The sequence below is a fragment of the Chelmon rostratus genome, chromosome 20, assembly GCF_017976325.1.
Source record: "Chelmon rostratus isolate fCheRos1 chromosome 20, fCheRos1.pri, whole genome shotgun sequence".
NCBI lineage: Eukaryota > Metazoa > Chordata > Actinopteri > Chaetodontiformes > Chaetodontidae > Chelmon > Chelmon rostratus.
In genome coordinates, this window is record NC_055677.1 from 9,143,437 (window position 1) to 9,170,299 (window position 26,863).

Consider the following 26,863-nt stretch of genomic DNA (forward strand, 5'->3'; position numbering starts at 1 on the left):
CTTCAGTCGTGTGATTGAAGACCTACAGTCACGAACCAGCAACAATGGGAAAGCAGAAGAACTTACCCGGAGGCAAAAGAAAGAAGGTGTCACCACACCTTTTGCTGGTTTGGTAAGTTTCCCGTGTGACAGGTTCTTCATCTATCTGTCATGTGTTTCATTAACTGGGGGAAATTAAACAACCATTAAACAAATGCATGGCTCACCACAGGAGGGACAACTCAACAGGTAAGGCTCCAGCAGCGTACTTACAACTGAAAGACTCAGGGACAACAATGTACATATGTTTTAGAGAGAGGATAGATGGTGAAAAAAGGTACTTACATAAAACCATCTCTCAACAGAAGAGACAGATCCTATCTTTCTCTTTAATCTTAAAGAAAAAGATGGACATTTTGCAGTTTGCAGGTAACAAAATCTGCCTAGCAGCACCTGTAAAGCTCACATATTGATGAAATATTCTGTATCTAGTTTGTTTAAATCTTTATTCAAAAAAAGAATTGAACTGTAGAGATACAGCTACGGTAGCTGTTTTACCCTGTGTTTGTACTAAGCTACGCTAACTGGCTGCTTGCTGTAGCTTTATAATTAACAGACAGATAGGAGAGTGAAATTGATCATCTCATCTCTCAGCAAGAAAACAACTAAGCATGCTTTGCAAATAAGTAAAATGAATAAAAGGAGTTACTTATTTTCAGCAGTTTTCCTCAGTATTGTAGATGCAGTTCTTGTGACTAACTAGATTCTTCCACTGATTTGCTTTCCCTGAATTAGGATCCTACCCTGCCACATATATAATAAAATAAAAGGTGAAAAGAATGAGAAAAAAGGTGCAATAACACTGTATCACATCTCCGCCTTAGTCTGTGCCTCTCCTACATTTTCTCACTGCATCAACTCCCTCCACCACGGAAGCTGACAGCCATCAATGTTTCAAACTGTGTCAGTTCTTTTAGCATTTCAGGTGGATCCCTGTGGATAGCCAAGGACAGCTGGGAGCAGAGGCTGGGGGAGCCAAAGATATTATTATCACACAGAATTCATTTCCCTTCTCACAACATTCACCTGGATGTCTCAGCGTGACACAGGGAAGTGGCCTAAATTTAGTCGAGTGGAGTTAGCAGGATACGAAGCGTGGCAAGAACTGGCTGGATAACAGTCACTGCCCAAGAGGAGAAAATGTCCAGATAACACATCAAAATAGTATTATATTTTATTGAAGCAAAATGAGGCCCACTTGAGACACACTTGTTTTATTTAGCCAAATTATTTCGCTCAGTTTATGTGAAACAATGTTTATCCCCTACAGACATCAGTGCTTCCCTGATTGCCCGCAGGAATGGAAGGTGAGTTATTACTTTTGAAGAAAAGCGCTCCAACTACTAGGTTTGGTGGTCCAGATTTACTGCCCTTAAGGAATAACAACATTACTTTTGACAAATATATCACCAGGCAGATATATTACTAGCTTACACGCTCTGCTCAAGTAAAACTATCACGACTGGTAAGGCAACCAAGCCATGCAATATGAAAGTATAATGGCTATTCAAATGCCTTCCATGCATTGTAATTGGAAAGCAATGCTACAAGAGCTACATTAGGGACATGTAAGCAAATCCATCTTGTATTTACCTCCTTAGATGTCTAGACGTTCTCATCAGCAAGGACTATTAATGATTGTGTGGACGTGTAAGCTGTTCACAAATATGGACATACAACGTCTCTCGCAGGCAGTCGGGTCCATGCTGAATTGCTCTAAGGCTTCAAGCTGTTTAATGACTGTTAATCACTATCAAAGTATTTGATGAAAATACAGTAATAGCCTGCTGCATTACTGCTCGGTGGTGTGTGTGGGTGTGTGTGTGTGTGCGTGCGCAGCGAACTGGGAAATCATAATGAAAAGGGTCGTGGTCAGTGAAAACCACACAACTGCAAAACAAGATTGTTGATGAAGCTTTCAAAGACAGGACTAGTCTGATGGCACTCGCCTGGGGGTCTGTTTTAGCTGCTCATAATTGTGGCACAAAACAAAAATCTTACATGGCTTTATTTCTCCTTCCTTCCCTCCTCTCACTGTTGCCAAAAAACTGCTTCAGTGATGTGAAATCTACCGCTTCTGGGGAAACTCCATCATTGCTGGCTCTGAGTGGCTTGATGGTGTTTGGTTGTCACATTTGGACAGTACCATCTTTTTATTGTTGGGGCGGTGTCTGCTGGCACCAGCTAAATATATCAGGAAAATCTCAGTGGAAGGACTTAGTGGCATGTGGGTAAACATAGCAAGGCAGTTACAACAACAGTAGCCTGTTTATTTTGTTATATGAGGCACTGGGCTAATTGCTTATTGCTTCCTCTTGTAGAGCTGACTGGAGGGCTTTCCTTGTCTCTTTGCAGGAAAATGGGCCTGCTTAAGCATTTCTGGACTTCAACACAGGCTGAGTAGGGGCATGTAAATTAAACCTGCACTGCATGAAGACTTGAAAAGGGATGACCACTGTGGAACTGACTTCAGGTCAGACAACAAGAGACGACAGCAGTGGCGAGAAGATAAGGAAAGAGTATTGCTGTGCGTCTGCTGCCATAGCAGCCAGCTGGTCTGGATGACCATTAGTCGAATATATCTGACAAATCAGATGAAGTGTCAAAATACTGTCTCACACCCCCCAGGCATGGAGCTGGTATACTGTCATGTTTATTGATGCATGGATGCACGCGTTGCAGCTGCACAAGATATCTCTAATCAATCAAATTTTGGGTTTGGACAAGGTTATCATCACCTGACTATCTCCCACCTGCTCACTCATCTGCTGCCTCATCACCCCCTCGCTCTTGTAAACACACCTTCTCCACGATGCTGCTGCAGCTGTGGGGGATATTGTTCTCTATATGTAGGTGCTGATGAAATTTTGAGGGCGAGTGGTGAATAATTTAAGAGGCAGGATTATGAAAGCAGCTTCTTGGCGCGTTGCTAGCGGGTATGAATCGATATGAGCCCTCCCCATCACCACCACGAGCACCATCCCCCCACCCTTTTTTTTTTTCTCCCTGAAACCACAGACCCTCTGAACAGAAGTCCAGACACATGGCCACAGGACACGGCAGACTGGACAGCCAGATGCACTGTGCCTGTGCGTGTAAGAGGCTCGATGAAATACAGTACATGAGAAAGCCAGTTAGAAGGAGGATGGGATTGTGTGTCTGTGTGTGTCTATGTGTGTGAGGCAGACAGAAGGGCCTAATTCAGACTGACCACATCCACAGGAACAGATGGCCAACTCAAGGCCTGCCAAGTCTATTCTTCTTTTCCTCTGGTTCTGCCTGCAGGCGGGGGTCTACAGTCCAAGTCAGAGGGGTTAGAAAGCATACACGAGGCCAAACACACACACAAACCTACATTTCTGTGGGTCTGACCCTAAGATATGTACCAGTTACATAATAGTTTCACACAGTTGCCTTCAATGAAGATTTGATTTCATGGGCTTGATTTGTGCAGCGCCAATGCTCGGAGGCTTTCAAGACTGAATAAATGACCGTCTTCCAGCACTCACTCTCTCGTTTCACTTGATTGTCTCACCATGAGTTAGTCTACATTCATTTTCTCTTTGGACACCCCCCCCCCCCCCCCCCCCCCACACACACACACACACACACACACACACTCCCCCGCCACCTCTCTATGTGTGCCCATTCTGCTGAACCATTAAATCTGCCTCTATTTTCTCGTATGTGTATTGGGAGTCTGTGTTTGGCCAACGCTGTTGTTCTCTCTCTGGCCAATGATTTCCTGCCTCAAGAACAAGCAGTTGGGACCAAACAAGAACCACCTCAGGGAGCTTGATTTTCACAGCACTGACCAAAGAAAAATAGACAGGTTTCAACCTTGTGGTGGGCTTAACATTCAGGGCGGAGCTGATCATCATTCACGAGAAGGACAGAAATCATGAATGGCTCACAAGGATGGCACAGTGTTACCTTGATGGGTCCCTCAGTTTGCATGTGCCTTAACAATGACAGGGAGTAGAGGAAGTCGCCAAACATAGAAAACCATAAATCAGTGTCTAAAGAGATGAATGCATCCTCTCAAGCTGTTGACCTTAAAGGTTTTTTCACGAAGTGGGTCACATCAGGTGATCACACAGGTTGTAAATAAACTCTCAGTTTCACCAAACTTAGTAGGAAGTCAAAATTATGACAAAATTTGTTATGTGTAAACGTCCATTACATTGTGCAGAACAAATTTCTCTTTCAGTTTTTAGCAAGGCTAGCACAGCTCTATTGAGAGCAACATTGGTCGGTCTAGCAATTTGGTCCAGACTGAAATATCTTGGAAATTGCCGGATTGCAATGACGTTTTGTGCAGACATTAATGGATGAATCCCACTGACTCTGGTGATCTACGGTCTGACAATGACCCTTGATGGGAAAAAGGTTCCTCACCTCCAGTTTATGACAAAATCAGCAAAACTAATGACACTGTTTAGTACAAATAGGCAAATCTTGTAAATGTAAATGTTTGAGTATTTGTGCCGAACTGTCATGGTACAGAGATCACAGTCTGGTGCATACAACCACACACAGACTACACTTTGTGCAGATTGATGCACTAGCTCCTCAAGGAACCTGTTAGCCATTAGCAACATGCGCTGAGGTAAATAAAATACTGGAGCAAGAAGATATGTCCTTCAAATTAGCTGTTTGGGAACAATTCGGGTGCAATACAAATATTTTTGGGTGTTTTAAATGTTTAATATAGCCACGGTGGAACTCACTGAAGCACTCCTCCTTATGCACAAACTTTTATTCTTTATTAGTTGTTATTTTTATTTTCAGTTTCATAGGGTAAAAGATGCTTTTCAGTTTAGCCTATTGTGACCTATTGGATTTTGGGAAAGTGTTCAGTGTTTGCACAGTGCAATGCAGAAATGTTTGGCATGTTCCTTGTTTCTATAATGAAAACAGAACAGCAAAGTTGCCAGTGGGCAAAATGCTACCTCAGTTGCCAACTAGAGGATTTTCTCTTTAACACTTGCACCACCATCTGTTAAAAATGAATGAAAAGCAACATATCCTCATGCATTTTAGCTTTTTCCCTGCTCTACCAAACTCGCACTGAGTCCTGACTCCTAAGCCAGGACCAAACTGTGACTCTGAAATCTGTGTGAATATGTTAGCATTCTAATGTTAGCATTTAGCTAAAAGCACCACAGTCTCACACAGTTGCTAGACTTGGACTTTAGCGTTAACTTTTCACTTTTAATGCAATGATATTTTATGACCAAGATTGTGCCTGAACTCACTTCTAAGTAAGTCATTTAGAGACTTGGCTAAACTTCAGAGTGCACAACATGCCTAACCTCGTGCTGCATTCCAAAGTCTCAGCGATGAACTTGGTGAGTAATATGTTTTCATAACTGGTAGGAATGAAAGCCACACCTGGGCCAAAAACACCCTGAATTTTCTTAGAAATTTCAAAAATCACCTTGATGCTATGGATTTTTCAATCTTTTCATCATTTTAGGCTGTCTCCCTCCTTCCAGTTTTCTGTCTCCTCCCTTCCCTCCAATGTTCTTTCTGTTAATTCTCCAAGAGGCAGAGGGCTTAAATTATAGAGGGCTAAAAATAATGGCTCTATAAATAAGAGGTGCCCATTGAGAGTGATTGAGAGGCGAGGTCGCTAGGCAGCTAGGGATGCTGGGCAAGTTGGATTCATTAGCGCCCTCCGCATCCAAAGAGTAGCCCCCACAACTCTCCCACACAAACACATGGCACACTTTCCTCGTAAACACTTGCACACCCATGCAGTGTTGCTACCAAGAGTGTTTCGAACACGCTTTCTTTCTCTACCTCTGCAGCTCTCTGCAGCGATGCAAATTTAGCCCCATCAGAACCATCCATCAGCCCTCACTACCGATTTCCCGCTCCCTCTGAGGACTCCACGCAGGCCACATTCTTAAAGCATTGTTCATCCACCAGCGGAGTGGAAAAATGTGTGTGCATGTGCATTTGTGTGCGTCTGCATTTATGCATGTGTGAGACAGTGCGCGGCAGAGGCACCCCGTGTCTGTTTTATTATTCATACTCATGTGTGGATCCTCTTTCAGCCCACAGACACCTGCCAGAGACACACACTGCACATACTGATGTTCTCGCTGTATTTTCTCTCCAACCTCTCCTCCTCTCTGGTGCTCAACTGAGACGTTCTTTAAACAATAAATGCAAAAATACTCCTCGACAAACCACTGTTTGCATATGGTATTCATGCAAAATTCCCCTGCTCTGCATTTAGAGCATCTATCCGCCCTCGTACACCCACACAAGTAGACACACGCACGCGCACACACACAAACACACACAAGAGGGCACTTTTATTGCCCTGATGCTCTTTTTAATGGCCCCCCTCCTCCCTCTCTGTATTGACGTCACATCCATTAGGCCGTGCCTCTGGGCCTTTTTAGTGGAGGCTGGAGCACAGGACTCCAATGTACGAGACCCCCGTCCAGAGTCAATCTCCACCTGATAAACTCGCCGTATTGGCTGATCTGACAGACGCGGTTACCACGGCAATCTGTTCAGTCTCTCCGCACACTGCCACGACTATCAATCCACTGTGAGAGGAAACCCATTGAACTGTGTGTCAGAGGGGAGAGCGGAGTGTGAGCTCTCAAGCTCTCACCTGTTTATTGTCTCCGCACTTACACACACAGACAGATACACGCGCACACACACACACACACACACACACACACACACACACACATACACACACACACACACACACACACACCTCAATTAACACACACACACACACACACACTGTGTTGATAGTTGAGCTGAAAGAGGACTATCTGTATCTGGTGCCACAGAGAGTAACCCTGGCGGGCTAATGTGAAGAGATAACATTTCACGTCTGATCAGCATCAGAATCATAATTCACTGGCCTTACCCAGCATCCATCTCTCTCACTATGTGCCCAACAGCAACATCCTCAATTAGAGTCCTACTTATTCAGTGAACAAGCCTCTTTTCCTGAAAATAGCACCAAAGTCTCAGCAGCACCCTACAACCCCAGAAGTCACACTGACCGACTCTTCTCCCCTTCATGAATGTAGAATGAGTGTGAAGCACATAGGCAACTTCAGCCTTAGCAAAACAGTTAGCTACACTTGAGTGGTGACAATTCTGTGCTCAAATGGCTGCTTGGAATCGTGTAGATTTAAAGCAGAGAGCCGCCATCGGTCCAGCACGGGGTGAATTTTGATGGTAGAGCCTTTTCCCTGACTGCTAAAAGAACCGTCTGAAATGTTAAAATGAAGCTCAGTTCTTCAACACATGGGAGACATAACCAATGGTCGGTGCAGCCGGCTGAACATGCAGGGCTCCACTGTGACTTAGTGTTGCACATCTAAACCTCGTCGCCAACTGGAGCTGAGCTCAATGTAATGAGAAATGAGACTTAACTTCCAGCACGGCGAGGGAAGGAAAAATCACCCAAGGAGGAACAGAGGAAGAAGAAACGTGAGGAAGAAGAGCGGGGGGGGGGAAAAGGACTGCCGGTTGTTTTGATAAATAACGGCGACAAAGTGTTCTGGGAACAGTATTATAGCTCCAATCCATCAGGCTATATTAATAATGAATGTGTTTTGTAGACATAATAACAGATGCACTTTGCTTGACAAATCAGGAGAGACAGTCACCTGAGTGCGTTGATCTCTTCCTGAAAGGGCAAAAGAAAAACGGATAATTTCACAAGTTTCCACATTCAAAAAGTTATTGTACAACAAAGATTACTCTGAAAATGACTTTAAGGAATATATTACATTTTTAAAGCCGGACAGAAAAGCCTTCTTCCCTGTCTTACTCCCAAAGTCATCCCTTGCTGTAGATTAGTTTTATAATTCACACTTCTCTTATATTTTCCCATTTCCTTTACAAAGCAATCACTTTGACTGGACAGAATAAAGAATATACCAATGAAGGACTGAGGGCTTTTTTTCTCTATCTTGCTCTTATTGTCTCCTTTCCTTATCATAGAAGCAAACCTATGCAGGGGCCATTCATCTTTGGAGTCTTTTGAAGTATCTTCCATCCAATCGGGTTGACGTCTTTTTATTATGGGTGGTGGGTATTTTTGCTGTGTACATGAGGATATGTGGGTGACTTTCCTGTCTCCTTCAGTCTGCTACGCCTATAGATATATCACAGGGGAGGAGGGGTGCATGTGTGTGCGTGTGTGGCCTTTTCCTTGTATTACACAGCCCCCACAATTGGAAAAGTGTTATCACAGCTCTACAGACAGATGGATGTCAAAAAAGAGTGAGTGTATGAGAGAGAGAGAGAGACTGATAAGAGGTCAGTGGGGCATGAAGGAGAGTGAGTGACATCAGAGACATGGTTTTCCACCCGTCCATCTGTCCACTCAAAACAAACAGGCCTCTCATTAGCATGGCTCCAGCTGTTACGTCTTAGCCTCCAAGTTTTGAGCACTGCTCATTTATATGAGCGCGCACACATACACACGCATAGAGATGTCCTACAGCGGAGAGCAAGGCCTCCTGTCTGTCCTACACTAGCGGCCACCATGACATATTTTGAAATGAGATCATCTCACAAAACTGCAAAGGGGAAACAACTTGAGCTCTTCTCTCATCTCGCTCTGTCGTTCCATCACTCTCGCTCGATGGAGCAGCTATGCAGATGAAAAAAACGAAGAGTCTGCAGCCATGCTGGTGGCTCCGTCAGGCTGTACTTTAGGCACAGCCATGCTTTCAGCTATATGCTAACATCAGCATGCTAACAAGCTCACAGTGACAATGCTGACATGCTGATATTAAGCAGGTAAAATTGGCTAGCCTGTTAGCATACAACTATTTACTCATTAGCGCTAAAAACACAGTACAGCTTAGGCTAATGGGAATGTCATTCATCTTGGCCATATTGAATCAGCCTGATGATGTCGCCATATGAAAAGTCAGGGGATCATTAAGGTAATTGGCGTTTTTCCTCTATGTATCCTCAAGTATCTGTAGCAAACTTCACAGTAATCCATCATGCAGCTGTCAAGATACTTCACTCTGAACCAAAAATGTCAACGTGCTGGAGACGGTTAGAGGAAAAGTCAGGGGATCAGCAACGTCAGCAGGATGCATCCTCTGGGGACCATGATAGCTGAATAAAAATTCACAAAAATCTGTCGAACTGTTTTAAAGATATTTGAGTCTGGACCAGAGTGGTGGAGCAACCAACCGTCTGACCTTGCCATTAATGGAGCCATGCTGCTAAAGTGGCTAAAGATCTACAGTATGCACAGTATTTTCCCTTTTCATGACATTTAGGAAAGTAGGGCTGTTGTTCAAATACACAGCAAAGCAATAAACTGCAGTAAAGAGAGAAAAAACACAGAGAAAAAACACTACTTAGGCCATAGACCTTGTGATCGCTACTGTACATCTACAGCTAGGGCTACCACTAATAATAGATAAGCACACGTTATGCCAAAAGCAAAATAAAGCTATTAGTCTGAGCTGTGCTCAGGAAAAATAATGATATTCAAAGTGAAAGGGCTTGAAGAGGACATAACTGGCCAACGTTCAAAGCCTAGGGGCCCCAGACTGCTCACTGTGACTGGGCCTCAGATCTCCCCAGGGGTGCCCTGTCACCTCCAGCCCTCATCAAAGACAAGGAGACAGGCCGAGATTGAGAACCGGCAGTGTGACATTGCATGCGTGTGTCTGAGTGCTTGTGATGCTGCCTGGGCACAGAGTTACGCAGGCAAATGAACAGACAAAGACAGAAACAAAGAGAACACTAAAGAATGGATTTTAAAACGCTGTGACATGTGTTATAATCAAATAATGTTGCTTTCCAGCTGATAAATTGCAAGCAACAGTTGATTTATGACACTTATGAGCCTATAAAGTCCATTAGTCTATAATTTGGCCATTTGACTGATTCTCAGGTTTGAAATAGACTTGTGTAATAAAAAGCAGTTTAAAAAGTTTCATTTTAGTAGACTATTGTAGTGTGTCAGCAGACTACATTACTCTTTAAACTAATACCACAGTACTTCAAAGACTGATTAAGCTGTAAGAAGGGATCATTTTGACACGCATAGCAATAACAAATAGTGGCTCTGAACACAGAAACAAACACAGGACGATTTTCCATGACGGTATAAGCTGGAGGCACAGATGCTGGCAGATTGCCACATTCATATGGCCTGAGGAACTTAACACTTTTAGCATAAGGCGATGAGATAAACAAACAAAAACCTGCTCAGTATCACGCAAGCTTCTTTTATATATGCTGCTTCTGCCTAGAGATGCAAACTTGGATTATTCTCCAAACTATTCCTACAGCAATGCATGACTACTTCCAGAATAGGGGTGCTTGGCAAGACACATATAAAACTTCTTAAATTGATATACTGTGCAAAATGTGACCACTCCAAAGATTAAATGTAAGATTATTTAAAATAATTCTATCCTAACCTAACCTATAAGAATATACTTATTGGCAAAGTTGACATACTTATCATTTTCACAATTCCACAGCATTTTGAAGTCGCTTGAAAAAAACTTTTCAGAACATATCAGGCTTGCCTTTCATCTTCAACATATACATGCTGTGCAGATGAAAAAAAAAAAGCGTTCAACTGACTGGCTATAACTGAAACCCACTCCTCTGCTGATAAAGTATTTGTCATACTGAATGATATATTCATCCTGCCCTTCTCCAGACTGTGCTGCACTGCACTAAGCCTGAGCTTTCATCTTTGGACATCAAAACTTCAACATAAGTTGGTCGGTTGGTTGAGTTTGCGCTTGAATAATTGATGTTTACTTTTACGTTATTATTTTTCTAATAATTTTCTTTCACTGTGGACATTTCTCTCGGGTGGGTATGGCCTGTTCCAAAGTTTGCCTTTGCCTCATGCAGATGTAAAACTACCACTAAGTGACAAGTGTGTGGGTCTGTACATGGGAAAGCGAAGGTCCCTGGAGGTTGGACTTTAGCAACAAGCGTGGCAATGCAGTGGAGAAAAGAAAAACGACCATTATCCGGTTTCATGGTGAGTTGTGTTAAGATACAGCAATAATTACTATCAACTGGACAATACAGGAAAATTGTATTTTCATTACTGTATGCAGTTCAGTGTAAATAATCACTTTATATTTCGGCGGCATGATGAAACTCTCAAGTGTGGGCAGTAATGTACCTTGAAATTGAGACTGAAATGCAGAGGAAAAGACAGGAATTGGCGAGAAGAGGAGAGGCAGACAGTCTGGGCTTTAAAAGCACATTTTGTCCAGTGTTCTGAAGCCTGACTGAACAGCGAGCTGACTGAAACCGAGGGATTTTTTTTTTTTTTTTAACCATATTCTTCTCGTCTGGTCTAACAATCTACCTAAACATGAAGCAGATGAATTTCACATTGCAGCCTGACAGACAGCTCACCTCTCTTCGCTCGGCATGCACTTCTGAGCGTGTGTTTGTATGAATGTGTCAGTGGCTGTGAGAGTCTTAAGACAGCGGAACAGTGGAACAAACAATGCCATCCTATATGGCCGTGATATGTTCTTCCTTTGAGCCTCAGTTGAAAGAGCTCTATTTTCTTTCCGCCTTGAGTTCTGGTTCCACTCTGTGGTTGGAAACTTTTCTTTTCTAGATTACTGGGTTACACTGGACACTGATAGTGATGAAAGCAGCGTAAATTCAAAGGGGAAACTCAATAGTTCAGTCAGTTTGTTTGTATGTCTATGTGCAACATATGACCTCTTGCCCACTTCAATCCCTTCAGTTTTTGCATTAAAAATCACCGGCAAAATAGACATATTGGACCCAAAGAGGCTGGTAATCACAACTGCTTCCTGTCTCCAGTATGTTAAAGTGCAGACTTGCTTGCCTTGCCACACACACATACCCAACACCATATTATCTGTGATACCAGCTTTCTTGAACAAATTTCACAAAGTGGAAACAAAAGACATTTTACTGCCTCTTTGTCTTTCATTTGATGCCTGCAGTTGTAGGTCTTTTGAGGTAGCTGGGGTAAAAAAAAATAAAAAATACCAGAGTAATTTCACACAGAGTACAACTTTCAAAGACTCCTCCACAAAACCATTTCAGAGATGGAATGGAAGTTAAATTTGCTCCAGGTGAAGAGATGTAATGTATTATTCACCGAAATGAAGTCTTTCAAACTTACTTGTCCCTTCACTCCATACAATCGGATGAGGGAAGGGAGATGAGGAGGTAAGTCGAGGTGGGAGTTTGGGAAGTGAGGAAAACAGAGCTATTCTGTGAAACATGACAGCCCTGAAGGCTCGACACAGTGTGCTGTGATGGGCTCCAGAGATGGAATGACTACCCACACAGACAGCGGTGTCATGGGGATAGAAATGCAGTCAAAGGCATTATTCAGGACAGATATCCAGGGGTACATGTGCGCTGTATGCACACACACACATACGCTAGGAGGATGAGTGCGAGTGAAAGGCAAGAACCGTAAAAAGGTGTGAGGGGAAAAAGGCTTCAAATAGTGAAGAATGTGAAGATTTGGGCTTATACTGCTGGTAAATGTTATTAAAGGTGAAAAAAAATTCAGTCCTGGTTGATTTGGTTACTGGTGGTAACAGCAAGTGCTGATTCATTTACAGGTCAAAATACTTCTTGAAAGGCTGCTCCGTCAGAAATAACTACATCGTAAAGAGCAACTGGTGTATTTGTTTACACTCCCTCAAAACTTGTTCATAGTAAGTCGGGCAGTAATTGGCCTTTTTCAATCACGGCCTGATTTTTCATGAGCCTGCAGACAGCAGGGAGATGAGCTGGTTACCTTGCTGAGAACTTGGAGGTGTGCAGCCTGTCATCGAGCAGCTCACTGTGGCTGCTCCTCCTTGCTCCATTACTCCCTGCAAGATTTCAAACTGAACCACTGTCAAAAAAAATGCCAAAAATGCCAGTTGTCTTGTTTTGTAGGCACATTTTTCACGAGCGGTGGCGGTAAGTGTTAAGTGCTGACAAACACATTACATTTAAAATACAAAAGTCAACTCATGTTTACCAGTTCAGTGCTTTACACGTGGAGCTGCCATACAATATATGTTTTATTTTTTTTCTGGAAGTGTCGCCACAGACAGCCAGTTGAGACATTTCTTCAAATCTAAAACCTTTGAGATAATAACTTTAAACCAATAAATACATTGGTTTGTTGTTATTATTCAGCTGCACACTCAGGCGCTGTCTGCTAATTTAAAAGCCCCAGAAAACAATTTCCCAATTAGTTACTAGTATAAGTAACGGGTTCCTACACAGACACATGATTTTGTGCTTATGATAGACCACTGGTGCTATTTTCCATGATGCATTTCTGTCCGTGGGTTTGGTTTGTGCGTTTCTCACTCATTTCAAGTGGGCTGAGCTCTGCTGGAGAAAGCTGATATCGCAAATATCCGCCTACCAATCAGGATTTAATACATAGGGATCAGACAGTTGTTGACATCTGTTGGGTTGGTTGTTTTTATGTTGCCAGGAAGTTTTTTTTTCTAATTTTAAACTCACCGTCCACTGAAAATGTGTTATTGTTAGAGGGAGAGCCAGTGAGTGTTTAAATGCTGCCACTGAGTATAGAGGCAGGGTAGCAGGGCAACTCGGAGCTAGAGAGACAATAACCTTAAAGCATTCATCTTTTATTGTTTTAAAAATGACTGGCTACTAATAGTGAGTCACTGGATTTATCCGCCAAATTTCATCAGCCTTTGGAAGTTGCTATGTGTAATCTTAGACCCTAGATCCAGAAACAACGGAGCAAAAACTCCTTAAGCTGCTCAGCTGACACAGAACAAGAGACCCGAGCTTGTGGACACGCATCCAGTGCCCAGGGGCATCCTACAGAGATATTGGTTCTTTGTCTGGTTCATAAACCTTAGAATTATAATGAAATGAAGCTTATTTGGCAGTAAAAAAGCTCAGACAAACAACTTGGCAGATTGACTCACCGAAGCCAATCTGCAATTCATTAACAATAGAGCAGCTCCAGGTTTTGTTTCACATCACAAATTGCTGCATTGTCGGTGTTGAAAAAAGGGCATGCACCTTTGGATATAATTGGTATTATTTCATGTTTTACTTTTAATACACTTTATAAAAGTCCACATTTACATTTCTTTTCAATTTTTCATAAAACTACTAATAATACTACTAAGTACTAATAATAATGAGCTTTATTACCTATTTTTGTTTAACTTCATTTTATCCTTTTTTACAACCAGTTTCTTGTTCCTCATCAGTGCTTTTATTTACGTCTTCTATTCTGTTTTTCTTACATTAGACCTCACTGACAGACATGTACGTACACACACACACACACACACACTCTCTCTCTCACTGGAAACCACTAGAGATTCAAAAGTACTGCCTCGAAAGACTGTGGGAGTCAATTATGCCACTGTGATCTGGGCCATAGATTACACTTTAATAATATAAGTATCTAATTACTGCCTTGCATCCTTCACGCCTCTTCTGCACTCCTTAGTCATTATCGCCCACTGGCCTGGAATCACAGATAGTACACAGACTTTAAAAGAAAAAAACGGCACTCAGTGTGTGTTCCCATCATACAGATACAGTTTACAGTTTTGTATACATGGGTTTACAGCGTGGTAAGCTGCATTTTAATGCTATCTCCTCTGTAACATGTTTCCAGGGACCTGCAGACCTGCTTTGCCCTGTGCACCAGCTGTGCAAGTCACTAATAGAGGGCAGAGCCAGAGCAGACACCCAGAGTTAAGTGTAGGGCTGAGCAGCAAGAGGGGGAGAGAGAGGTAGAACTCAAACATGAAGAGAAAAGCTTTACAAAGAGCTGTATATTTAATGCGAGTCTAATTGAGCCGTGTCTGTCTGCATGCGTTTGAGAGACAGAGATGGCGGGAAGAGACGGACAGCTGGAGGGATGTTGGACTTGCAGCACGTTGCAAGGCGTTAGCACTAACCTGATGTCCAGACAGCGCAGGAGGGGATCGGCAGCTGTGCCCAGCACCCAGACGGTGAAGCCGACCAGCAGCAGCGTGGTGGTGAGGATGGTGCGCCTCACTTCTGTGGACGTGTCCTTCGCAGCCAGGCTAAAGGCCACAGCCCCCCTCAAGCCTGAGAGCAGAGAAGACTGGATTACTGCCATCCATCAAACCAACTGACAACCATCTTGCAATTATTTGAGAAAGGCCGGAGAGAGCTATCCAGATAATAACAGATCACACCCTGAGTATATGACCAGTTCCTGACCAGCAAGCAGTCCCCAAAAACAAACTTTTAGATTGCTGTACAGTGGTGACATAATTCTCAAAGCCAGAAGCAAATCCGGGAGAAACACATGGGGGAGGTGGTGGGGGAGTTTTGAAAAACAGCAAGACAAGGGCTTTTTACAAAGAAACCTTCTTACGTAAGAGGTAAAGTGGGTCAGGCAGGCAGCGAAACATGCTGCTGCTGCACTACCCTACATCAGCGCACATCAAACAGTCCTTTCTCCTGCATCATCAAGCCGACCAGAGCTTCAACCATTAGTATCAGACACTAAGACGAGCCGATGCTTTATTTACTCTTCTCCAGAATACTGCTGTAAAAATAGAACAGGCTGAGAGTGAATTATTTTTAAAAAAAGATTCCCGACGATGTTGATTCATGCAAAAACGCCTGCTGTAATGAGTGAATTATCATAAAGCCTGAAGAAGGCATCCGTCTTTGTGTCCGTCTCTACGACTTAATTCACACACACACACCGACTCAAATGTCGTCCACAGGGGACACATTCTCTCAGCATCCTCGCTAATGCCATCAGCTGCAGGCAGAGAAGAGAACAGAATAATTCAAGAGCTTTCCTAAGATAAATCGGGAGTGAAAGTTTTCATTTTTGAGTTTCTCGCAGCAATGACAACACCGACCCAACATTAATTAAAAACAGCAGCCAGTGATGTGGTCAGACATCATTTCCAGCGAGCTCCAAAAATGCAAAATGTTGCTTCAAATTAAAATAAATCACATTAGATTATGATAATAGATGCATAAGAATCTTCAGAGCATCACCTGCAAACATCATGAAGTGCTGGAAGGTGCGAGGTATCTTGGTTGTACGTCCCAGGTTTAGGAGGAATGACAATGGGTAGATGTTGCAGGCTCTTGATATAAACATGGAGAGCTGTTTGCAGTGAGTGCAGATTAAGGAGAATACTTATGACTGAGACACACTCACAGGTTAAAGTACACTTGTCAACATGGTTTCATGCAAACACTGGAAAATTGACAGACTTAGAGGCATATTTTTTGTCAGATACGCACCACTTATTTTTTCACTTGTAGTTAAGATGTTTGAGATTAAGTTAGTTCAGTCAAGGTTCAAGCAAATTATTGACAAATTCAGTTAACGTTTTGCTTTATTTATGCAAAAAGAAACCCTCACCTGATCTTTTTAATATATATATCAGATAAAAATACATGATATAAAAAATACATGTCAGTTAATTCCACACTAAATAAAAAAGTACAAATTCTTTGTGAGATCAGGCTGTAAAAGTAGAATATTTACATATGTGCATGTGCATAAAAAAGATAATCTCTGAATATTTTCTGTTTAGGATGCAAACACAGCAGTGTGGCACCATGCCGAGGCATGAAGCCAATCAGGCTCTGCCAGCTGTCTCTGCCCTCCACACACACTTTGATGTTTCACATAGGATGGGACTGAATGCTAAGTGTCCTGGGCAGCAGTTAGGGGAAGGATATCTGTACAATTATCAGGGACATTGCTGCCGTCCCGGATACACTTAAAAATCTTTTGTCAAACTTTTAGAGGAAGTTAAAGCAGCCCCATATGACCTCGTACCTTCACATGAGCCTGAGTGTAGCCTGAGATCCTCCAGTAGGTTCTTATTAGAGGCACCAAAGTCAAGGCTATAAACCGGAGGAGATCAGGCAAGCTTTTTACTCTTTTAAAAAAGTTTTAAACCCTCTTTGAATTTTGGTGCGTAAAAATCATCTATGCAGACAGGTACCCCGGCTTTAGCATCATGGGGAGAAGGGATTTTAGCTATTCTACAGTAAGTCCAAATATGATGCCTTGAATAATAAAGGGACCAATATATTAGGCAAGGGACCTTAGTCTGACAGGGCTATTACTAAAACAGAGTCCCCTTGCACCCTGCAGTCAATATTAGATCACATGCACCCTATGGATTTTCAAAAGCAATATCCTGCTCCAAAAAGCAGTCATTTCTCTTTATCAAAGGCCTGTGAGCTATTTTGAAAGGAGGTAATTAAGCACTTTCATCTCAGCCTCATTTCCAGTAAAGCCCATCTCCATTGTCACTGGCAAAGGCTGCAAGCTACGGCGATTAAAATCTACTGCGTAACCAAAGAGCGATTAACAGGGTTGAATCACTGGGGTTATTTCATTTTTATAGACAGTTTCAACTCTGTACAAGACGACTTCGACCTCCATTTATTCCTGTTTGTACATCCGGGTCAGCTTCCAGTTGGTGTGGCGCGCCAGGTTTTTTTTTCACTCTAAGCTTTTGTTCTGGAGGCACAATTGAGGACAAAGCTAAACAGGCTCAGCGCTCAAGTCAAACATTTTCTCCCTGCAGCCCCTCACACCGAACATAAGAGCACTGGAGAAAGAATCTGCTCGGTCGACTCTTTCTCTGGCTTCTTTGACCCTATGGTGGAAGATGGATTGTAATAATAATTGCTGGCCATCTGGGCACTGGACTGTGAAAGAACAACTCCTTGGAGTGCGGCCACTAGAGTCTCTCCTCAGGCATACGCTATGGTCATGCCAGGTCTCCGGCAAGGACAACTGTAGCTAGCAGTCCATTACTACCCCTCTGTTGCCCTCAGGAAGTAAAGCTGATGGACAAAACAACAGCTGTGGACATGAGATATCTGTTATGATCGTATAACTTCAGCATGTGATGAAGATCATTAAGGGGCAGATGGATTTTTGATAACCTAACATGTATTGTGGCTGTATTGGAATCTAGTCTGCAGAGACTCCTGTCAGATGAGTCAGGTTTTTGAGTCTACATGCAAAATATTCAGTCTCAGAAGTGCTTGTTCTGTGCCTCTCAGCATTTTCCCCCTGAAAACTGACATTTACCTTTGATGTTTTAGATGGCGGTACATTTTTCTTCTGTCAAACTGCATTGAAAGTACACGGGAAGTATGTGAATGTAATGTCAAACTGTCTACTAGGGCTGCAGCTAATGATTATTTTCAGTATAAATTAATCTGTCAACTATTTTTCTGATCACTTGATAAATCATTTAGTCAATAAAATGTCAGAAAATAGTGAAAACTTGTCAATCACCACAATTTCCTGGAGACTTAGTTGATGTCTTGTAATTGCATGTGTTTGTTAGAGAAACGGCCCAACTCAAGGATATTTGATAACAGTGATTTAAACTAAGAAAAGCAGTAAATCCTTACATTTAAGAAGCTGGAACTACTGATATATTGGCTTTTTGGCTCAATATATGATTCAAATGAATAATTAATGATCCAAATTCTTTCTTGCTGTTTCTACATTTGGCCAGTAAATGCAAATTAGATAAATAAACTACCAAACAACATCTTGCATTTCTGAGGAACAAAAATTATTATGCATCACCAAAAGCTGTTTAACAGTGTTAAAAGCATTTTAGAGTGAATTTTTTTCTTTAACCAGATGGGAATACCATAAAGAACAGCAGGAACCTCTTTCACTGGAGTTTCTACAACCAATAAGATTTAATCTTCAACCTCAACAGGGATACGGTGCTTAATCCACAACAAATTAAAGTACTGTAATCTTATTTCAAACAGGCAAACATCTTTATTCCACTGAGCTTTGCTGCAGAACAGAAAACAAGCAGCAGAAACAATAATTAAAGACCTATTTAAATTTCTGTTTCACAGGCGTTCCTCAAAGTAAAGCCTGCACTGCAGCATCTTAATCTGCAGAGATGGTGATCACGGGAGACCAGCTGGATGACATTAGCAGCTCCCCGGATCAAACCTGTACAATTTAAGTGCTAAGGGGTTTCTTTTAATGGACTGGGGAAATGACTGCACCGCACTGCAGCACAGAGGGAAGACGGAAAACAGGAAACCCACTCTGGTCAAACAAGTGGCAAATTATTGTGCATATAGGGATTATGACAGAAGGTGGAAGAGACAGACGGAAAAACGACAGAACACCATTTCTGGGGTCTGAGTGGGATCCAAAGGATGCACAGCAGGGTGTGAAGATGCTCCATCGTGTCGCAAAAAAAGGATACAAATGCCCCAGAAATGAAGAGGGCTTTGAAGACATGGTGAGGAAACGTCAACAATACGTATCCCATGTTGCTGAAGATGAGAATCTCCCCCAGGAAGTTGAAGACTTCAAAGAGCTGCAAATTATAAAAGGGATTGAGACGATCATGAGGGAGAAGGTCATTTGAGATGGGGAGGGATTTGGGGTGGATCGCGCGTGTGTGTGTGTGTGTGTGTGAAGGCCATGATGTGGTTGTATTCAGCACCAGGCATTTTTTTACTCTCATTTTTTACTCTTATTAAAAAATTTCATGCAAAACTTAAGAAGAAAAGATAGCTTTCTTGATTTTAAAAGACTTTATGCCTTTGATGATGCTTTCTGGTAGACCAATATTACAATTCATCAATGCAGTCCTACAGCTCCTTTATTGATCCAGGTCAAATCAAAGAGCTTGGATGTCATTTGCTGGAGATGAAAATATAATTTGAATCATTTTGATGAGGCATATCTTTGTAAGAAATCAAATATTAATTAAGGTCCTTGTGTTGTATTTGGATTCAATTAGAGCAGATGTTATGATTTCATTAATGATTTATTAATTTCTGTTTTTACCAGTAGCACCAGCTTTGATTCAAAGCTTTGGTATAAAAAGCTATCTAATTGAATAAGTGTACCTTTTCCCTTAAGAGCTTTCCTTTGCAAGGACAAGAGACGCCACACAGAAAAATATTTGTCCTACCAGCGATTCAACTAGTGTCTGCATACGCTAAATCACTTTGTCTTTTCCTTTGAGCTGCAGCTACAAGTATAAATCATAAAAATGTAGATAAAGGCATTTTGCCAAGTAAACACACTGCACCATACATACGCATTGCCAATCCACTTTATAGGGAACGGCTTCAACCGCGGTGCATAGCCTTTTAAAAGGCTTCTCCATGATAAACAGTTAGCTCCACTGTGGCACCGATAATGAATAATAAATGCATAGATGAGTGTATGTGTATTTCTGATTTATTTGGTCCTCTCTGAAGCTTGCCGGTACAGTACGACAGTGTGCTGGCCTCCATCCGTGCTTAGCCTTTTAAGCAGATAGCTGGAGACTAGCCTCTCACACAGACACCCACTAGACAACCAGAGCACTAATGGCAATTAATGATTACTCGCGAACGCCCTCAAGACACATACATTGGCATCAAAAGGCAACATGAACAAAGTGAGTGTACTGATAAATGCTGTTTGAAAACAACAATAAGCCTCAATCATCCTCTGCAAACCTACCTGCTCGGTCCTGGCCCTGCCCTCGGAGGATAAATTGTGAACTGTGTACCTTGCCTGGCTCAAGCCACAAAACAGCACCGCCACAATACCTGAAAGATAAAGACACGTGGAAGTGAAATTCATGAAAAGTAAAAAAAGGGAAATAACCAATAAAGGGTTAAACATCCATGATATCTGTTAGCTGTAAATGCAAGCGTTCACATTTTGCGGACAAAGCACTCGTTGAGCAGTGTTCTGTAGACAGCAGGGAGTTAAACAATGTGCTGCATCTTATTAGTACAAAGTATGCAAAATCACTTACACAGGCACATATTATGTAATCACGCTGTGGGAACGTGCATGTTTGCGTGCTGGTTAACATACACCAGCCACGGGGCTTCTCATGTTGAGAATATGCTGCAGGAAAATGAAAAGAGTCTTTATCTGCGTGGTTCAACCCTGCCTTTTTAAAATCAAAGCAACTGAGCAAGATAAACTGACTCCCAGTTTAGCTCAAAAACATGATTCTTAAACCTGGAAATGATGGAAAATAGGGAAATATGCTCGGAAGAATGCATTAAGTCAAAGAATCTGACTGAATCCTCATGTGTGCAGCTACTTCTGTATTGAATAAAGTATGTGACACCAGAACAGACCGGCCCAACCCTGTATCCACCCATTGTCCCGGTTCCAGTGAAGTCCAGCTGTATAAACAGCTCCATCATAATGTTCTGTACAACCTAATTCAAGCATACGATGTTACTTCCATTTCTACTCCAGAGACACGAAGCTCTGGGAATGATAAATGCTAAAGAATGACATCATCGCTGCAGATCGTGCCAGATGCGGAGGAGCAGATATTAACAAAAGGCAAACAAATGACAGGCAAAAGTACAGAAGGGAAAGAAATGCAGACAAAGAAAGGCAGCACGACAGAGAGAGGAAACAGGGTGGAGGGAGTGATTAGGGCCCCTGCTGGTAAAGAGGAGGCTGGCTGGAGCAGAGAACTGGAATTTGAAACGCATAGCATGAAAGGCAGGTTGCTGCCTCACAGGACATGCTTGCTTTGTTGCAGAAATTCAATTTCACATTTTTGCTCCCTCTACTTCAAGAGAGAATCACAGAAGACGGAAAAATGTGAAATTACTGCGATGGGTAGCAATAGTTAGAGGACAGAGCTGGCAGGAATAAATACAGCAGCAGAGAAAAGATAGCGCCAGTGGTTCAGGCTGCTAAGTGAAGCCAGTCCATTACTCTCTCTCTCCACCATCCATCTGCACACTAGGACGCTGACCTGTACCTGCACTATGTTAGCTCCAGTAGTCCCTGTTCACAACGTCCTTTGCTGCACTGTTCAACAAAATCTAATGGACCGTGCCAGCATGGCAGATCTCATTTTGGTTCCATTTGGTTTAGGGCAAAGCCACCCTCCTTGGTTTACATAACACTGACAGAGGTAACACATCATCCACCATCCACATAAAGACTCTTCCAGACAGGGCGCTTGGCAACAGATGAGATGCATCCCATAATGAGCAGTTTTGAGGGGCATAAGATTAATGATAGCAGGGCTCCTTGCAAGGCTGAGGGTCATTAGGCACACCCTCACTAAACTCCAGCAATTAACAGAGACAGAAAGAGCCCCGATTACCAAAGGACACGAGGGAGGAGAAGACTCCCATCGCTCACAGGGTCGCTCTGTATGAGGTACTGCTTCACCCCGAATGGACCATTAAAGGCCTTTGCACAGAGTGGCACTCCACAGATTAGTTCTGTAGGGTTCAACTGTGTACCAAGCATCCTGAAGGTTGTGATCAGACTCATTTTTAGGTTACAGTGACAAAAAATCAGCATCAAAATTTTAATAGCACTGTAGGTTTGAGGTCAAAGTATTTTTACTGTTCGGACTGGTGATACAGTACACAAAAGCTACAGATGAGACTGAAACAGTACAAAACATAATAACAGAAAAACAATGAACGGATGCAACACGGACGCAACTTCAATTACTTCAGGAGTCACAAATCGTGGAAACAACCAGCCTGTCGAAAGCGTGTTTGGCACTTTTCAGTCTCCTCCTGGAAACACTTTCACTGTCATCTTTGTATTTGCAGCATCTCTCTTATTTTGTGTTTGTGTATTTGAAGTGAGTTTTCTAAATGCTGCACATGCGTTGTTAAATTGATGAAGATGTTTTCTTAATTTGCTTGCTTTCTTAAGCTGCAGTACTTGAGCTCTCACTGCCACTGTAAACAATATGAGGCTCTGCATCAGGCAGTATTCAGAATCACTGCCTCGGCGGCGCTGCGGTCTGCCTCCCACACTGGACAACAGAGTGGTGTACTTTATAGACAGGGCATCTGGGTCCAATAGACAAAGGTTATGCGATTTCATTAAAACTGTCTTCTCCTCCTCCACAGGCCACAGGGAGTACTGCCAAGTAAGAGAGAGCTCTACAACATCAGCTGAATGAGTGCAATCCCTTTGACACAATCAGGGCAGGAGGAACAGCAACACTAATGCATGCATATGTACACTACATTCAGATTTCACAGCTGCATTACAGCTGGTCGACGGAGAGAGAGATGAAGACATTTTCAGGCAGCTCAGCCAAGTTATTGTTGTTTTCCAAACCCAAGCTTCCCAAGATTAGATACTACTATGAATCAGTGAAAGTGAAAAATCTAACAATATCTAGCAACCTCTGCTTGGTGAGGACAGAGAAATAAAAGGTCATGTTATACCCGTTTTTACATGAGACCTGAGTGCCTCTTGACTTTCAAGCAAACCTGCACATGCAGCTAGGACAAGAATGCTATTATGCTATTATGACTCACTGCTATCTGTGGTGCCATCTCCAAACTAAAAGGCACCGACATGCTCAGACAGGGGAGGGTGGACACCATTTTAAAATGAGTTATGGGGGTTGAGCCCAGAATGGGATTGCTACCTGCAGTTCCCTGTAGAGAGGAGATGGCATAATACTTTCTCATCTGTACATTATTGACTCCCTACATTGCAGAGGACTCTCAGAGGATAAGGTGTGCTTGTGTATGTAAGGGAAAGGCCTTCGTCTAATGCTGGTGTGGGTTGGATGCCACAAAAATTCAATTTGTTCTTGAGCGGGGAATTGTGCAGATGGTCGTGTCCAGACAACGCAGAATGTGCACACATCATTCCCAGGTTTGTGGCCACAGCGACGCCTTTTAAACAGCAGAGCTTTCCGAATCAAACAGCTGCTCGTGCTGCAACAGATATTGTGCAGCAGTGAGCGAGTCAGCGCATGCAGTTGGGAAGGGACGCCTGAGGAGGAAAGGGCAGCAGTTCACTGACAGGATACGTATTCTGTCTGACCTCGGCGTCACTCAGAGCGCTAACACGGCCACACGCACACAAACACACACGATGCATAAGTCTTAAAGAGCTCACCTGAAAGTCCACTGGCTTCGGCTGAGAGGAAGCTGCTCCAGGACAGCAGGAAGAAGACTGATGTTTCCAGCAGTGGGTTGTCACACAGCCGAGTGAATTTGGTGAGGTGGAGAGAGTTAAAGATGTACAAGAAAATAATGATATGGTATTTAATAGTGATGCATGATATACTGTATATCTGCCGATAATAGGAAATTCATATTATTATGTTTATTAAGATATATTGCTTTCATTGATTTAACAAGTGCAGCAATACACTGCAAAGGTTGTAGTTTTAACACAATAAATATTAAACAGTGATGTCAGTTTTGGTTTGGTTAGGTCTGAGCGATGGAATATTAAATTATCCATTTTTGCTCACTACAACTTTTTGCTTTTCTTACCCTCAGGCGTGCATAAACTTCTGGTTATGATGGTCTTTTCAAAATACAAAAAACGTGAAATTATGGGTCATCAGTGTCAGCCCTGAGAATCAGGCAGTTATCAGTATTGGCTGAAAAGTAAAAATCATACCGTTCATCCTTTGGATTTAACAATACTACAAAATTGGAACTGCAACTGCGATACAAATTCAGTGTGCAGGCAGAGAAGCACTGCAGTATCTGCAAACAGAAAACAGCTGCAGAAGGTGCTCACTAAACCAGAGGATCTGCCATGTAGAGCAGCCCACTTAATGAGATCTTTTCTGTGAATTCTAGAACAGATAAAGTCCACAGCCCTTTTCCACTGTCCCGCATGCCCTCTGGCAAAGCTTCACTGTAAACAATACACTGAATACAGTCAGAACAACACAGTTTGAAGCTCTGTATTTGTCATAGCCACATAGAAAATAAAGATGAACAGGGTTAGTGACTGTGCATTTTAGAATTTCAGGACTGCTAATTGTTTAAAGTTGCTGGTCTGTGTTCCTGACCCCGTTAAACACCCTGTTAGCTTCCAATAATGAAAACACCTCCCCGGGTCTGATTGTTTTGTGCAATTAACACACCCAGGTACAGTAAGTAATTAAAAGATAACTGAGGAACTCTGTGTCAAAGTGAACTTCTTCAAGAAGCTACTGTTTGAAGAGACAGCACAAAAAAGCAGGCTGTTGCTGTAGTTAGCATCAGCAAAATCTAATAAATGCTCACTTTGTGCTTTGCTCGCACCCAGAGATTCGTCACTGTAAATAAGAGCTGAGCTGTGCCCCAAACCTCTCATGACACGTCCTCATTTTTCATCCTAAAGTCTTATTACTGGAAGATCAGAGAGAAACGCTGGACAACAGCGCAAGTCGAAAAATTCATCAGAGGCTATTGGCTTGATTGACGACCTCTCTGCAACCATTAACGTCGCAGGAGCACTTAAGACTTAGCCACACTGCTTTTGTTGATAAAGGTGGTACAGTAGGGGTTTGTTAGAGAAGCAATTACCAAGTTGAGGAAGTAGATAGATTGCAGCGGATGCTGAGGTGATAATTGAGTTTGGGGTGCAGAGGCAGCGATGGGAGGGGATGAAAGGATATGAGGGCTGTCGTGACTGTGAATATGAAACCCAGAAGGAAGGAGCCGGCAAGCACTCCAAGAAAATAACCCACGGAGAGGAAGAAGACGGGGGGGTTGAAGCTGTGTCCTGCACCCATCTGGCTATAGGTGGTGATGGCACTGGAAGACAAATTGACACAACATACTCAAAAAAGGTTACACACATGCAGCTGTGGCACAAAAAGAAGCCACGAGCACAGTTACGACAGTAAAAATGTTATGTTACAGAGACGTTAAAGCAACCACATGGTTTATGGTCCTGAAACAAATGCAGTTGTCAGAAATACGGCCCACTAGATTCTTGGTGTAAACCAGTTGAGAGGAGTGAGCATAAATTCACATGCTTATTATGCTGAGCTAAACCTTTAAGTGCAATTTATTGGAGTCATTCCTAAGAACACATGGCCTTTTTTTTAGAAGTTAAATCCCCTCCCTGAAAAACAATCCATTCTGAACTATTTGCCTGCGAGACACCCCCTAGTTGTCATTGGGAAACAGGGGAAATACTACTGTTGTTCACAAAGACAGCGGCATCGTGCTATTCACACCGCTGTAAATATTTACTTTGTGTGCGTGTGTGTGGGGGGGGGACTTCCACATGGAAGTCACTGAGTGCAAAAGAGGCCTCACAGGGAGGGAGAGAGGGAGGGAGAATTTGGGAAGGAGAGAGAGAGAGAGAGAGAGAGAGAGAGAGAGAGAGAGAGATCCTAAGGCAAGCAGAGACAAGCGCCCATGCGAGTGGCTGATGAAGCTGACTGATGTTGTGGAATGACTGCATTTCTTTACCCAACACACACTCCCATGTACTCCCCTTTGACTGCTTCAAAAGAATGTCAAACCATTGAGTCAGTAATATGGTGGCTGTTGTTTTCGCTTCCTATACATAATGGGACAAACCTTCTGATAGCCTGGGAACAACTCATAGAAACTTGCTGAAGATTCTTACAGCGTCAAAAAAATTTGTCTTACAAATGAACCCCTAATGTATCTCCACTTTTCATGCTGTCAGGCTGAAATGAGCTCGCACACACCTGAACATGCAGTAATCTCCATAGCAAAAGTGGATAAATCAATCAAGCTGTCGCTAATGAGCTCAGCAATAAAAGACTCCAGTTGTGCTAGCACATCAAATTTGGCCGCTAAGTAACTCGGTCAGTGTGACCCTGAAGAGACTGTATCTTCAGCCATATCAGGCTGTTAACTCCAAACTCTCAGATGTCAACACAGGACCTGGTTGAATGGTGGCTGGGTCAGGGCTGCTGGAGCAGGAAGTTTAGTGCCTGTGAGAGGGCACATCAGCGTAAGGTTGAGCTGCTCTGGGAGCTTGTTAAAATTCCAGTGCCAGGACCCCGCGTGGCTCACTAATAAGGGC

At 42.7% G+C, this 26,863-nt stretch overlaps 1 protein-coding gene across 2 annotated transcripts in view; it reads right to left on the reverse strand.

Annotated features, from left to right (window-relative positions):
• The window catches only part of LOC121623677 (sodium/hydrogen exchanger 9-like), a 74,672-nt gene that overhangs the window by 28,548 nt on the left and 19,261 nt on the right, over nucleotides 1–26,863 (reverse strand). For both annotated transcript variants that reach the window (XR_006007846.1, XM_041961039.1), the window contains exons 7-12: nucleotides 25,473–25,611; nucleotides 23,969–24,074; nucleotides 20,561–20,649; nucleotides 19,305–19,418; nucleotides 16,078–16,189; nucleotides 14,991–15,144 (exon numbers count right to left, since the gene is read on the reverse strand). Coding sequence is in view for 1 of the 2 variants with exons in the window: in XM_041961039.1 (XP_041816973.1) it covers nucleotides 14,991–15,144; nucleotides 16,078–16,189; nucleotides 19,305–19,418; nucleotides 20,561–20,649; nucleotides 23,969–24,074; nucleotides 25,473–25,611 (714 nt within the window). In the remaining variant the exon portion in view is untranslated. The remainder of the gene's footprint in view (nucleotides 1–14,990; nucleotides 15,145–16,077; nucleotides 16,190–19,304; nucleotides 19,419–20,560; nucleotides 20,650–23,968; nucleotides 24,075–25,472; nucleotides 25,612–26,863) is intronic.